The sequence below is a fragment of the Vitis riparia genome, chromosome 17 (assembly GCF_004353265.1).
Source record: "Vitis riparia cultivar Riparia Gloire de Montpellier isolate 1030 chromosome 17, EGFV_Vit.rip_1.0, whole genome shotgun sequence".
Classification (NCBI taxonomy): Eukaryota; Viridiplantae; Streptophyta; class Magnoliopsida; order Vitales; family Vitaceae; genus Vitis; species Vitis riparia.
In genome coordinates, this window is record NC_048447.1 from 12,947,931 (window position 1) to 12,961,978 (window position 14,048).

General features: G+C 33.9%; 2 protein-coding genes across 2 annotated transcripts; one reads left to right on the top strand and one right to left on the bottom strand.

The window, feature by feature from the left end:
• Positions 1-271: 271 nt before the first annotated feature.
• On the top strand, positions 272-4,260 carry LOC117905143 (activating signal cointegrator 1). Its single transcript, XM_034818060.1, has 4 exons — positions 272-471; positions 2,475-3,122; positions 3,242-3,340; positions 3,697-4,260. Exons 1-4 carry the CDS (start codon positions 322-324, stop codon positions 4,054-4,056), a joined length of 1,257 nt encoding a protein of 418 aa, XP_034673951.1. The 5' UTR covers positions 272-321; the 3' UTR covers positions 4,057-4,260.
• An 80-nt stretch (positions 4,261-4,340) lies between these two features.
• Positions 4,341-7,168, bottom strand: LOC117905142 (pentatricopeptide repeat-containing protein At4g33990-like). The gene is made up of 2 exons (XM_034818059.1): positions 5,220-7,168; positions 4,341-4,809 (listed from the first exon to the last, which is right to left on the bottom strand). The coding sequence occupies exon 1, from the start codon at positions 7,084-7,086 to the stop codon at positions 5,251-5,253; it is 1,836 nt and encodes a 611-aa protein (XP_034673950.1). The 5' UTR covers positions 7,087-7,168; the 3' UTR covers positions 4,341-4,809; positions 5,220-5,250.
• Positions 7,169-14,048: the final 6,880 nt, after the last annotated feature.

Below are 14,048 nucleotides of genomic sequence, written 5' to 3' on the forward strand. Positions count from 1 at the left end.
CTTATTTTGAATAAGAAGGGAGATGAATGAAAATGAAAAATACAAAAAATATGAGAAATATTGGAAGAAATTTCAAATATTTAAAAACATAAAAATATTTAACCGACACCTTTAAGTGGTGAATAAAATTAACCTCTATGTATTTTTACAAGATTTTCTATTTTTACAAAGAGACGAAGGGATGCAATAGTTGAAACGACGTCGTTGAGAAGGTGAAAACTAGACAGGGGAAAAGTTTTCTTTGAGTAGGAGGCGAAATCAAGAACAAAATCCTTCGATCAGGAAGAGAGAGAGAGAGAGAGAGAGAGAGAGAGAGGAAGAATGGAAAATTCAGGGCAATGGCTGGAGAAGGCGTTGATAGAACTGTGCAAAGGAATGGAAACGGGTCTAGAATTAGACGAAGACATCATCTCAGGACTTGTCTCTTACTGCGAGCTCGCTCCTCCCCTTGACGCCCAAGAATACCTCCATGTTCGTATCTCTTCTCTCTAATCTTTAATCTCTCCATTTTATGCTATTATTATTTGAATTTTAGATTGATTACTTTCGATTTTATTCACACCAATCACACCCATATCTTAGAAAACTGATATGACCATCTGTATTCTTGTTTCTTGCTGCAATGCAAGTGACAATTTTTCAATCCTTTTTTTTCACCCCAAAATGCCCAAATCCTTGACTCCTGGAAACAATTTCAAATTTTTAGTCTAAAATTACGTTTCTCCTGAATGGGCTTCTCTCAATGTTTAAATTCTGTTATTAAACATGATGTATTTGGATATTATGGATCAAGCTTCTGCTGTCCTTCAATTCAGGTTACAGACTATTGATTTTGTTATAGTTGACCAAAAGGGGTGGGGTGGTTGAAAAGATTGGGATTGAGGCAGTGAGGACAGAGGGATAGCTGGATTGTCGAGGATCTAACAGTAGAAATGACTTCATGTGAAGCTTAATGCTAAAAATTAATTCATTTAGCGAATGCCAAGTAGTTGAAATATGCATGTACTTGATTAGAATGAAGTTGTGGGTTATTGAAGTTCAAGAAGGTTGAAACTGATAGACTGAATATGGATGTTTAAAATTTTGAACTTTTGGTTCAGATTGAACTTTGTTGCTTGGGGCAGTTTGAAATTCATATTAGTTGGAGACCGAGCTAATGCAATCAGGGACCGTCTTTGGTTCAATCAGAAATGATTCTATCATTTTTATATCCCCATTCAGTAGTGTAGATGAGATTTGTACCACACATGTATTTATCCCTTCTCATCTTTCTCGTACAATTCAGCGTACTTGAATGGTTGATTCTTCCTTTTTATCTTAGCTTCCACCTTTCTGAACGAAAGCTGAGAATGTCTCATTATGCTCATAATTACATTTACAGTTATTTGAATTGCATCTTTCTATTTCATTTTCATTTTTATTATCTTCTCCTTATAGCAGACCATGTATAAATGAAATGGGGATTCATTATTTAATAGTAATAATAATTAATATATTTAATAAATATTATAAATATATTTGTAAGGATTAGTCAATCAAATAATAGATTGTAATTGGATTGATTTGAAAATAAATGAATTGCTGGTCCTAGAATATTATTCTTGTTAGACTTAAACCTAACTAAAATAATGAGGGTTAAGACAATTTTGGCCCACCTGGTTCACTGAGGTACATTGGCCCATGGTAAGGGGATTGATTCAGGGATTTTTTTCTCATTCATATATCAGAGAGAAGGGAGATTGTATTTCCTTGTCTGCACTTCACAGTGTGATATTTTCTGTACCAGTGAGGAATAGAGAATCTATATCAAAGAAAGGTTTAACTGATGGAATACATGTTTTTAGATGCAGTGGGTTCAGTAACATTGGTGATTTAGGTCATCCAGTTATTATTACAAACAGGGTCTTGAATACCGTACTTGATTTAACCTGTTATTTTGATGCTGAGTGGAACACTCCCATAGGGAGGATATATTATACCAAATTGAGTCTGTTCCCTTTGGGAAGTCCCTTACTGGTAACTGCCCTTAATGAAATAAATAGCTATCTTTATATAATTATGTCTGAATTTGTTCTATTTTAGTAGACCAAAATTAGGATTATCAGACCTGAATGCCTTATTTGTGTTGGAATATTTGGAACAGTTGTCTGAGCAAGCATAACACCCTGTTAGCATGCAAGGATTCAAATGCTGTGCATGCATTTTAGATTGATCATTGTCAGTTCACTTCTTTTTTTGTAAACATGCAATTTATTTCATCATATGATTCTTGCTTTATACAGTGATGTTTTAGAATATGAAGGAGAAGTGACTATATTGTTTGAGTATGATGCATATTAATGAAAGGAGAGAATATATGTATAGGATAAATGTCATGTTTATTAATGGAAGTTCATCCTTTTTGTTCTCTTTGGGCTTTGCCTTAGCAGCAACTGTTGCAATTTTATATTTCTTGGTTTTATTTTCCTTTACAGAATATCATTGGTCAGGAAGCTGGCCAAAGTGTAATTGAGGAATATTTACGACGAAGAGGTCACAAGGATTCCCATAGCAGCACCCCAGATGTTCCAACTTCCAAATTACACGCCTATGTTAAACCACCGTCGAATGAAGGTTCCTTTGGAGGAGCCAAGAAACCATTGAGAACACAGAAACAGGTTATGGTCCCTGTTAATCAGGAAAAACAGGCTCCAACCAATACCAGCAATTCAAGAAACACACACGTAGCAAACCAAGGTGGCTCTAGAAAGAAAAAAGCTGGCAAAGTTGTTTCACTTGCAGAGGCTGCAAAAGGGTCTATTGTATTCAAGCAAGGAAAACCATGTACATGCCAAGCCCGTCAGCACACACTGGTGAGCAATTGTTTATCTTGTGGCAAGATAGTTTGCGAACAAGAGGGAGAGGGGCCATGCAGTTTTTGTGGTGCCCTTGTGCTAAGAGAAGGAAGCACATATGCCGGTCTGGATGAAAGCATTGTTCCCCTAACAGATGCTGAAGCAGCAGCTGAAGCTTACGCAAAGAGACTTGTTGAGTATGACCGGGATTCTGCAGCACGTACAACAGTTATAGATGACCAAAGTGACTACTACGAAATTGAGGGGAACAGTTGGCTGTCAGTGGAGGTATTCTTCGGATCCAACCTGTATACAAATGCAAGCATGTCTTAAATCCAGGAGAACATACTGCAAAAAATTTGTTAATTTTTTTCTTTTTTTCCTTTTTTTTTTTTTTTTAATCTTAGGAGAAGGAACTATTAAGGAAGAAAAAGCAGGAGATTGAAGCAGCTGAGCAAGCCAAACGGAATAAAGTGATTGTGACTTTTGACTTGGTTGGCCGCAAGGTATTAGTAGTGGACTGTCTTTTATGTTGTTGTTGCTCTGTGCAGGCATGAATCTTCCATCTCATTGCAAGTTTTAAGTTGAATTTGGGTGCATATTTGGTCCTTTTATTGATATCTACGCATTTCTGTGCAACTATCTGCAGAACAAGTTATCTTTACTCTCTGTCCACTGCTTGTCTTTCGTAACCATAAAAATTTATTGTGCATTCATTATGATGGATACACAAAAATTTCTTAATATGGTTTTCCCATGATGGTTCCCACCTCATATTTGCTTTTCCCATCTTAGGTCATGTATTTTTTTAACAACTGGTTTTGCTCAACTAACAGGAGTTTTCTTCTCATGTTTTTTTTAGGTGATGGTGAATGAAGATGAAGTTTCAGAATTAGAATCAGAGAACAGAATACTAAGGCCACCAGATGAAAGAGAAATAAACCGGATTAAACCAAACCCAACTCTCAAGGTACAACCAATCTTTATGGACCCAGGACCAAATAGGAAGCCTGCTAAAGGGAAACAACTAAACAAGAGCCTAGGGAATGGTATGCGCTTGGAGATAACTGGAAGGGTGCAACATGACAGCAATGAATTAAAACAATTTATGCCAGATAATCAGCTGGAAACATCTTCAAATGGCAAGCTTTGGCAGAGGCCTTCAGTAAATGGAGGTTTGCGTGTGGAAGATGATGATGCATGTTCCCTGGATTACCGTTAAGAAGCACAAGTTCTGTAAAGGAAAAAGTTGGAAATATAGTCTTGTTTTTGTTTCTGTTATAGGGAAAGGAATCCAAGCACTGCTTTTCAATGTTTCCAAATGCCATCTTAGATTTTGTAATTTCCATCTCGGCGGTCTGCTGCTTTAACCTACTGCTGAATATGAATATTTTGAAATCTATCATACATGGGGCCCAGTTTAGAATAACTTTCTCCATTTGGCCTTATTTGTAGCCAAAATCATAATTTTTATGTTGACATTCTGTTTTCAAGAGATAATCATCATAGTTGGTAACAAATGCATTGATACAAAAAAGGGACCAACTACAGCATAGCCCAGAACAAATACATTGATAGAACAAAAGGGAACAACTACATTATTCGAAGGGCCACCCATTCTGCTATCGACTGAAATTGCTGGAACATAGGAGCAATCCTGGAAGGATAAGTAGAAATATAATGATCAAGCTGGACAATTTGTATCTGTTCAAAGTAACAAACATCATAATTGGGTCAGTATCAATGGATAACATTTTGGTTATACATTGAATGATAAAAACTTCTAAGATACAAATCCTAAAGATGGGGAGATCCAATATTGAAGAACCGTGCCTAGCATGATTGGAAATATGGAACAAGACCAGATTTATTAGTATGGCAGACAAGGAAGGCAATCTCAGCCAGGAATCAAATATGATTGATGATGACGCTGCTCAGGTTTGCATTCCCAAATGAACGTTTCTTCCACACAAACCTGCAGAAAGTAGTTACCAATTATTTGATAATAATGGAATCATACAACTCTGCCAGGATGTAAAGAAGGGGGGTGCTTGCCAGCCAGCATAAAAATTTTAGTTGAATAGTTGAGCTGGGCCAACCCCAAATAGATGAGATAAGAGTCATAAGACTTTGCGACTTTGCTGAGTAGCACTCTTGAAACGAAGTCAGGAATGATATTTATAACAATCATGGATCAATTTACTGAGCCGTGCACTTCCTACTGGAGCTCAAAGGCGACACCTTAATTAAGTTTTGCCAGTTGGATATTGGGGCTGCGATGTAGAGTACTTGAAGATGAATGCCACCTGTGCTGCTGTTGATGGTCTGGACAGGGGGGAAATTAAGAGATTGTTTCTAGCTTAGACATCAAACAGTCATATTTACCTCAAGATGCCTTAAACCTCACACAATGAAGTCACTCAAGTGAGTCTGCAATTGAGCTTTTTCCTGGTAGTTTTACAGCTTTTTGGGCTACCATCAAACTTCTTTCTTGTAAAACATCATCCCATCTTCCTGCTTCAGCAAAAATGTTTGAGGAAATAACATGATCTTCGGGACCATGTACTGCCTTTACATCAATGAGCCCACTCACTAAGTTCAACCCCAAATTAAAATCTCCATAAACTCTACAAGCATTAATTAACATCCTCCAAACAACTGCATTTGGCTCTACTGGCATGTCCTTGACAAACTTGTAGGCCTCTTCTAGCATTCCAGCTCTTGCATGCATATCAACCATGCATCCACAGTGCTCAATCTTTGGCTCTATGTGGTAGTACTTACACATAATATTGTACAAGTTTTTGCCTTTGTCAACCAAGCCAGCATGGTCACATGCTGACAGGACTCCAAGAAATGTGACAGAGTTTGGTTCAATTTTCTCAGCACCCATTTTCCGAAAAGCAAGAAGGGCTTCCTCTCCTTCACCATTGATTGCATAACCTACTATGATTGAAGTCCAAGAGATAACATCTCTTCTGGGCATCTTACTAAAAACAGTTTCAGCTTGATCCATACTCCCACATTTTGCATACATATCAATAAGAGCATTGCAGAGGACTGTACTCCCACTAAGATGATCACTGCTCTCTATATAAGAATTTATTTGAATTCCCTGATGCAAATCTCCTGAACTCCGGCAAGCTGATATCAATCCTAGCATTGTCACTTCATCTGGTTTTATCTTTCTAGACTGAATAACATTCCAGAGACTCAAAGCCTCAATATTAAACCCACACTCAACATACCCATATATCATGGAGTTCCAAGATGCAATATTTTCATCTGCTAGTTCATCAAAAACTTTTCTACCTAACTCTATGGATCCACATTTGGAATACATGTTGATCAATGCAGTCTCAAAATGAATCATCATCTCCATTCCACTTACTTTTATATATGCATGAACCGCTTTCCCCATGTGGAGATCTCTACTATTAGTACATGCTGAAATCAAGCTAACCAGAGATACTCTATCACATTCAACATTCCCAACTCTCATTTCTCTAAACAAGGAAAAGGCATTTCTACAGTCATTATTCTTAGCATACCCTGCAATCATAGTGTTCCAAGAAACCAAATCCCTCACGTTCGTTTCATGAAACAGCTTAGCAGCATCATCCATATATTCAAATTCCGCATATAAATGGATAAGCGCATTACGGACCTCATTCTTTAAATCCAATCTCGTTTTGCAACAATAACAATGCAGGGAATTCCCAATGCTAAATCTCCCAAACTCAACGCACCCAGAAATCAAAATCACCAAAGTAACATAATTTGGTTTCACTCTCAAATCAAAACCACCTCCCAGAACTCGATTAAACAAGCCCACACCCGCATCAAAGCGCTTGTTCTTCACAAACCCAGATATCATACAGTTAACTGTAACAACCGTTTTGTCAGGAATTTTATCAAACAGAGCACAAGCACAGCCCATCGACTTCTCCGCACTCGAATAAAGATAAACAAGAGCATTCAGCACATTAACATTGTAGTCCAACCCAAACCTTAGAACATGACAGTGTATCGATCGTCCTTCACGAATTGCAGACAGTCTGTTACAAGCTTTGATCAAGGAAGCATATATGAAGTGATCATCAAGTGGGGCATTCTCACGTTGATTTCTCGGAATGGCTTTAAAGAAAGAGATTGCATGAAAAGGGTTGGCGTCTGAAGCGTGTCTGCGAATCATGGTTAGCCATTTGGACATATCGGTTGAAGATGGAGGTGGGTTTAGCCTCGAACTCATGGACCCGCGAGGTTGAAGAGAATGAGTGAAGCCATGAGTGGTTCTGCAAACGAATTGAGCCTTTACGTACTAGTGTTTTTTCCACTTTTTTTTTTGTATGGTAGTAGAGACAACAATTTTTTGAGAAATGTTTTTATTGTTTAAAAATGAAGACAAGGTGCTTTGTTTTTCTAAATGATTTATTTTTTTAAATATTAAAAAAATAAAAATATTTTCTAAAATTACAATCAAAGGAACTCACATTTCTTAAAATTTATGATTTTTTTTTTAAATTAAAGTTGTTTCATGGTGCACGTTTCAAAGAGTTAGGGAAAAAAATGATAGTTATTTAATTTAATGTTTTTTATTAAAATAAGGGGAAATTATGTAAACACGCCAACTCCGCAAAATATGGATGAAAAAAAGAATCTGAACAAAATAATTCTCATCTCATAGTGCCCACCTTGCATTTTTTCAAAATAGTTATTTTAATAAATATTTTTTAAAATTAGTACCTTATTACCCTTGTTTCCTTTGACATTGGCTAGTGGATGTCCCCCATTCCTCCCAAGTGCATACGTTAATGGGGAGAACCCACATGGGATTTTTCTCAATAGTACGATAATTTAAAAAAGTTATGCTTAAATTACTGTAGTAGAAGAAGTTATTACAAATATACGGTAGTTTTTGCCACCTAGGAAAGAGGATTTGCCACTTAGGAGAGAGGTTCAGCGGATAATTTTTTTTTTAAACCAAAATCATCTTTAAGGGAAATCGTCTTTTCAAAAGACGAGTTCCATGAAAAAAAATAGTATTTAAAAAAATTCCCGAATACAAAGGAACTCGTATCTTGAAGAGACGAGTTCCATGAAAAAATATATATATATATAAAAAAAAGAAAATTCCTCAAGGTATATATTTAAAAAAAAATTCCTTAAAAAAAAAAAAAATTCCACAAGGGAAATTCAAGAGACGAGTTTCCCATGGGAAATTTTTTTTTTTAAATATATTTTTTTAAAAAAATTCCCAAATTAAAAAAAAACAATTCTACAAGGAGAACTCGTCTCTTCAAGAGACGAGTTTCTCATTGGGAAAATTTTTTTTTTTTAAAAAATATTCCTAAATTAAAAAAAAAAAAAAAAAAAAAACAATTCCACAAGGGGAACTCGTCTCTTGAAGAGACGAGTTTCCCATGGGAAATTTTTTTTTTTTTTAATATTTTTTTTAAAAAAATTCCTAAATTATAAAATAAAATAAAAAATCCCACAAGGGGAACTCCTCTCTTCAAGAGACAAGTTCCCCATGGGAATTTTTTTTTTTTTTTTAAATATTTTAAAAAAATTCCTAAATTATAAAATAAATAAAAAAAATAAAAAAATAAAATCCCACAAGGGGAACTCGTCTCTTGAAGAGACGAGTTCCCCATGGGAAATTCTTTTTTTTTTTTAAATATTTTTTTTTAAAAATTCCTAAATTAAAAAAAAAAAAAAAAAAAAAAAAAAAACAATTCCACAAGGGGAACTCGTCTCTTCAAGAGACGAGTTTCCCATGGGAAATTTTTTTTTTTTTTAAAACTATTTAAAAAAAAAAAATTCCCAAATTAAAAAAAAAAAAAAAAAAAACAATTCCACAATGGGAACTCGTCTCTTGAAGAGACGAGTTCCCCATGGGATTTTTTTTTTTAAAAATATTTTTTTTTAAATTCCTAAATTATAAAATAAAATAAAAAAAAATCCCACAAGGGGAACTCCTCTCTTCAAGAGACGAGTTCCCAATGGGAAATTTTTTTTTTTTTTTAAATTCCTAAATTATAAAATAAATAAAAAGAAAAAAAAAAAAAAAAACAATTCCACAAGGGGAACTCGTCTCTTCAAGAGACGAGTTTCCCATTGGAATTTTTTTTTTTAAAATATTAAAAAAAAATAATTCCCAAATTAAAAAAAAAAAAAACAAACAAACAATTCCATAAGGGGAACTCGTCTCTTCAAGAGACCCCATGGGAAAATTTTTTTTAAAAAAAAAAAAACTATTTTTTTTAAAAAAATTCCCAAATTAAAAAAAAAAAAAAAACAATTCCACGAGGGGAACTCGTCTCTTCAAGAGACGAGTTCCCCATGGGAAAATTTTTTTTTTTAAATATTTTTTTTTTAAAAATTCCTAAATTAAAAAAATAAAATAAAATAAAATAAAATTCCACAAGGGGAACTCGTCTCTTGAAGAGACGAGTTCCCTTGAAGATTTTTTTTTTTTTTTTAATTTGGGTATTTTTTTTAAAAAATTAAAAAAAAAAAAAATTTCCCAGAACTCCTTAGTTCCCTTGTGGAATTTTTTTTTTTTTTAATTTGGGAATTTTTTTATAAAAAACAAAATTAAAAAAAAAAAAAAAAATTTCCCATGGGAACTCAAGAGACGAGTTCCCTTGAATAATTGTTTTTTTTATTTTTTTAAATTTGGGTATTTTAAAAAGAAAAAAAAAAAATTTTTTTCCATGGGAACTTGTCTCTTGAAGAGACGAATTCCCTTGTGGAATTGTTTTTTTTTTTTTTTTTTTTAAATTTGGGTATTTAAAAAAAAAAAAAAAAAAATTTCCATGGGAACTTGTCTCTTGAAGAGACGAATTCCCTTGTGGAATTGTTTTTTTTTTTTTATTTTTTATTTTTTTTTATTTGGGAATTTTTTTATAAAAAAAATAAAAAAAAATTTTCCCATGGGAACTCGTCTCTTCACTTGTGGAATTGGTTTTTTTTTTTTTTTTTTTTTTTTTTTTTTTTAATTTGGGAACTTTTTTATATAAAAAAAAAATTTATAAAAAAAAAAAATTTCCTATGGGAACTCGTCTCTTGAAGAGACAAGTTCCTTGTTTTTTTTTTTTTTTTTTTTTGGGAATTTTTTTTAAAAAAAATATTTTTTTTTTCCATGGGAACTCGTCTCTTCAACAGACGAGTTCCCTTGAGGAATTGTTTTTTTTTTTTTTAAATAATAATTTGGGAATTTTTTAAAAAAATATATTTTTTTTTCAAGGAACTCGTCTCTTCAAAAGACGAGTTCCCTTGTAAATGGGGAATTTTTTTAAATACTAATTTTTTTTCATGGAACTCGTCTTTTGAAAAGACGATTTCCCTTAAAGATAATTTTGGTTTAAAAAAAAAATTATCCGCTGAACCTCTCTCCTCTCTCCTCTCTCCTAATTGACAAATCCTCTTTCCTAGGTGGCAGAAACTACCGTATATTTGTAATAACTTCTTCTACTACAGTAATTTAAGCATAACTTTTTTAAATTACCGTACTATTGAGAAAAATCCAACCCACATGGGCTACGGAAAATATCCCACATCTTACGTCACCCACCAATGGAATTCTAATAAAACAATATAAAAGGGGGCCTTGCATGAAGAGGAAGGCAAGGGACAGTCACATTCACCCTCATCTATATCGTTGTGTTCCTCTAATTTTAGCGTTATAGGGGATTCCCTAGGGGATCCTGGGTATTCTAGAAAATGATCAAACTATAGGAAGAAATATTGGTGATCCGATTTTATGAAAATATCATGTGAAAATCTGAGAAAAAAAATATAGATAGGACATAAATTGATTATAATTTATAAAAAATATTGAAAGAAATCCAAAAGATAATAAAAATAATACATGTAAAATTGTTTTATTATATAATAAAAATTGTGATATTGGACAATAATATACAATATTTGAAAACATATTTAATATTAGAATTTATTATACTTTACCCTCTAACTTATAACGTATTATACATATTACCTCATCGAGTTTAAAATCGAATAATGTGTCTTTTATGTTTTATAATTGCATATAATGTACATATTTTGAAGTGATGATGTTATCTTAATTAGATGAATGACGCATGTACTCTCAACGTTACCTCTTTAAGTAAAGGCAAAATGATCATTTTATTTTAAAACCCCAACCCAACCCTCCTCCTTCCCTCGTTTGTTTCTCCACTCAATCTTCGTTGTTTGTCTTGCCTCCATCATTGTTGGCATCACTATGGATCCCTTCACCGACCACCCATCCCACCACCACCTCACCACCATGGACTTTACATCCACCCTCTTCAAATCCAACAATGTTACTCCCCCAATCAAACCATGGCCCCAACACCTCTCTCCCAAACGCATCGTTACAATGATCAACTGCTAGCAAAACCTCGACCTAACCCTCTAAATCTTCAACCACACTGACAAATTCTACTCCAATTTTGCCCACAATTACAAAACCTACCTTGCCATGATAAAAAAGCTCTCCAAAGTTTGCATCTTTGAGCCCATGGAAAACCTAATCTCCCAATTACATAAATTTCGAATCAAATGCGGTGAAAACCCATTCATCACTGTCATTCACAAACTATGGCTTCACAAGTTGACCAAGCTTGCAATCTGAACCTTCCTATAGATCCTAAGCTTCAATTTCCAACCCTTAATGAGGTCCTTCAACACTCTCTTGAACACCTTGGTTTAGAATAAATGGTTTGATTTGGTTCATTTGATGTTTAAGAACTATAGGAAAAAGTTTGGTATTGTTCCTAATGTGTTTATATGTAACATGCTTGTGAAAGCCCTCCACAAGAAAAATGATATCAATGGGGCAATTAGGGTTTTAGAGGAAATATCGTTTATCCCAAATGTGGTTACTTATACTACAATTTTAGGTGGGTATGTTTCAAAAGGCGACATGGTTGGTGCTAAGAGGGTTTTTGGGGAGATTTTGGACAAAGGTTGCCAAATCCTACAACCTATACCATTTTGATGGATGGGTATTGTAAAGAAAGGGAGGCTTATGGATGTTGTGGAGGTAATGGATGAAATGGAGGAGAATGGGGTTGAACCAAATGATGTAATTAATGGGGATTCAAAAGTAATAGTTGGAAGGAATGAACGTGGGAATGAGGAAGGTTGGGTTGAGGTTTTAAAATGAAATGACCCTTTTATCCTCACTTAAACTGATCACATGGAGAGCACATGCATCGTTCAATTAAACTAACATTGTCACTCAAAAAATGTACATTATATGTAATTATAAAACATGGAAGATGCATTACTCAATTTTAAATTCGATGGGGCAACATGCAAAACATATTATTGGTTAGATGAGCAAAGTGTAATAAACTCTTAATATTAAAATAATGATTTATTTTATTTAGATGTGTTTAAGAATATAAAAATATATACAACTATATATATGAATATTTTTTAATTTAAAATATTTATAATTTATTTACAAGTTTATACTTCTCTTAAATTTAATTATTATACAATATGTATAAAAAGACTCATTAAAAAAATATTATGATGATTTTTGTATTTTCAATAATCGATTTAATGAAATTTAAAAGATAGTTAGAATTTATTTAGGGGAGAATTATGTGACCATACTCTATTGAATAAAAATAAAACTTTTGAGAAATTCAACTTTGACTTCTTATCATTAGTGTAAAATGGGGAAAGTAATGCCTAATATATGTATCTTAATAGTACACGGCAAAGAATTCCCAAACACCCACATAACTAAAACTTTGAATGGTCACATAAGCTACATCCACATAAGCCTATGTCATATAATACATACCATGTCAGCATGCCACATATACAAACGATATAGGATTAAAAAAATTATGAATAAAATAATAGAACACAAGAAACCCTAGCCTTTACTCATCTCAGCTCTGCAGCACCACGTGAACCCCATCCATCTCCTCTCTTCATCAATGATAACCTCTCGTATTCCACCAATGGCAAGCTCCGCCCTCCTATCAACAAGAGCCACTCTTCCATCGGCCATGTCGTATCTTCACAAAGGCTAGTCGTGCCAGATAGCCCAGAAAAGCCCTATAATATCCAAGTGTCTTCTTCAAATACCTTGTCCACCAACCCACCCAAAGCAAACTTGAAATGACCCCAAAGCCTTTTGATTATTCTTCATGAATGACAAAGTAAAAGACCCATTTCAATTAACAAGAAGATTGTTAGCCTAGATTTATGTCAAAGATGCAAAAGAAAAGGCGGTCTCTCTCACTTGTAGATTTTCATAGAGATGAATATGGTGTACGGAAATCCCTACAAGGATATGAAAATTCAACGTGCACCAATGGACGAGTGTCGAGCTTGTCGTTGTCGATGAAGAGAGGAGAAGGTTGGGGTTCTTGTCTTTTATTATTTAACAAGATATTTGTGTAAAATTTTTATGATATTTTGTAAATCTTTCTTTGATGGTTGTGGCCCTTGTGGGTACATGTTGCTAAAGGCCAAAAGCACTCGCCCAACCAAAAGTGGGCTGGATGGAGATGTCTACATTTTGCTCAGACTCAGAGTATCACCATCAGATATCATAATCATATATTTTATTAGGAAAAATAAAGTTTTGAGGTCCACTTGTACCCTAATCTTTCTTTGAACATTCCACTTGTCCCTCTAATCTTTTTTGTTTTTTTTAAACTATTTAAATATAAATAAAAATACAATAAAACATATTTTTCTTCTTCTTTATCATCAACTTCATCCAAAATTCTTGACTTCAATCCTTCATCGTCTTTTCTTTCCTTTCCTCTTCCCCTTTTGCAGCTTTTTCATTGCATTTCTTTAACTTCTTTTTAATTGAAAATTGATGCATGGCCATGCATTCTCTAATCAATGACACATTTATTTCTTTAGAACATATATTTTGTGGTCCACCTAAAACTCCCTTCACCCTCTCCTATTAATAAACCAAAATTGAAATCTTATTGTGACACTTTCCTATCCAAATGTATAGTACCTAAAATACCCCTTTCGTCTCTCCTTCCACCCTTCTTTTCCGTAAATTACAAAAAAAAAAAACCTTATTGGGAAGTGGGTGGCTATTCGCATTATAGAAAGCTAAGATGAGAAATTAAAATAAAGCTCTAAAGATTGGGAGGGCTTGTGACCTAATCATACTGTCAGACGGCTCATCTTGTGTAAGTGCTTATATGCTTA

Coding starts and splice junctions, on each gene's coding strand:
- LOC117905143 (XM_034818060.1), top strand. CDS start 322: ATGGAAAATTCAGGGCAATGGCTGGAGAAGGCGTTGATAGAACTGTGC. Junction 472..2,474: donor ACGCCCAAGAATACCTCCAT/GTTCGTATCTCT, acceptor TTTCCTTTACAG/AATATCATTGGTCAGGAAGC. Junction 3,341..3,696: donor TTGACTTGGTTGGCCGCAAG/GTATTAGTAGTG, acceptor TGTTTTTTTTAG/GTGATGGTGAATGAAGATGA.
- LOC117905142 (XM_034818059.1), bottom strand. CDS start 7,086: ATGAGTTCGAGGCTAAACCCACCTCCATCTTCAACCGATATGTCCAAA.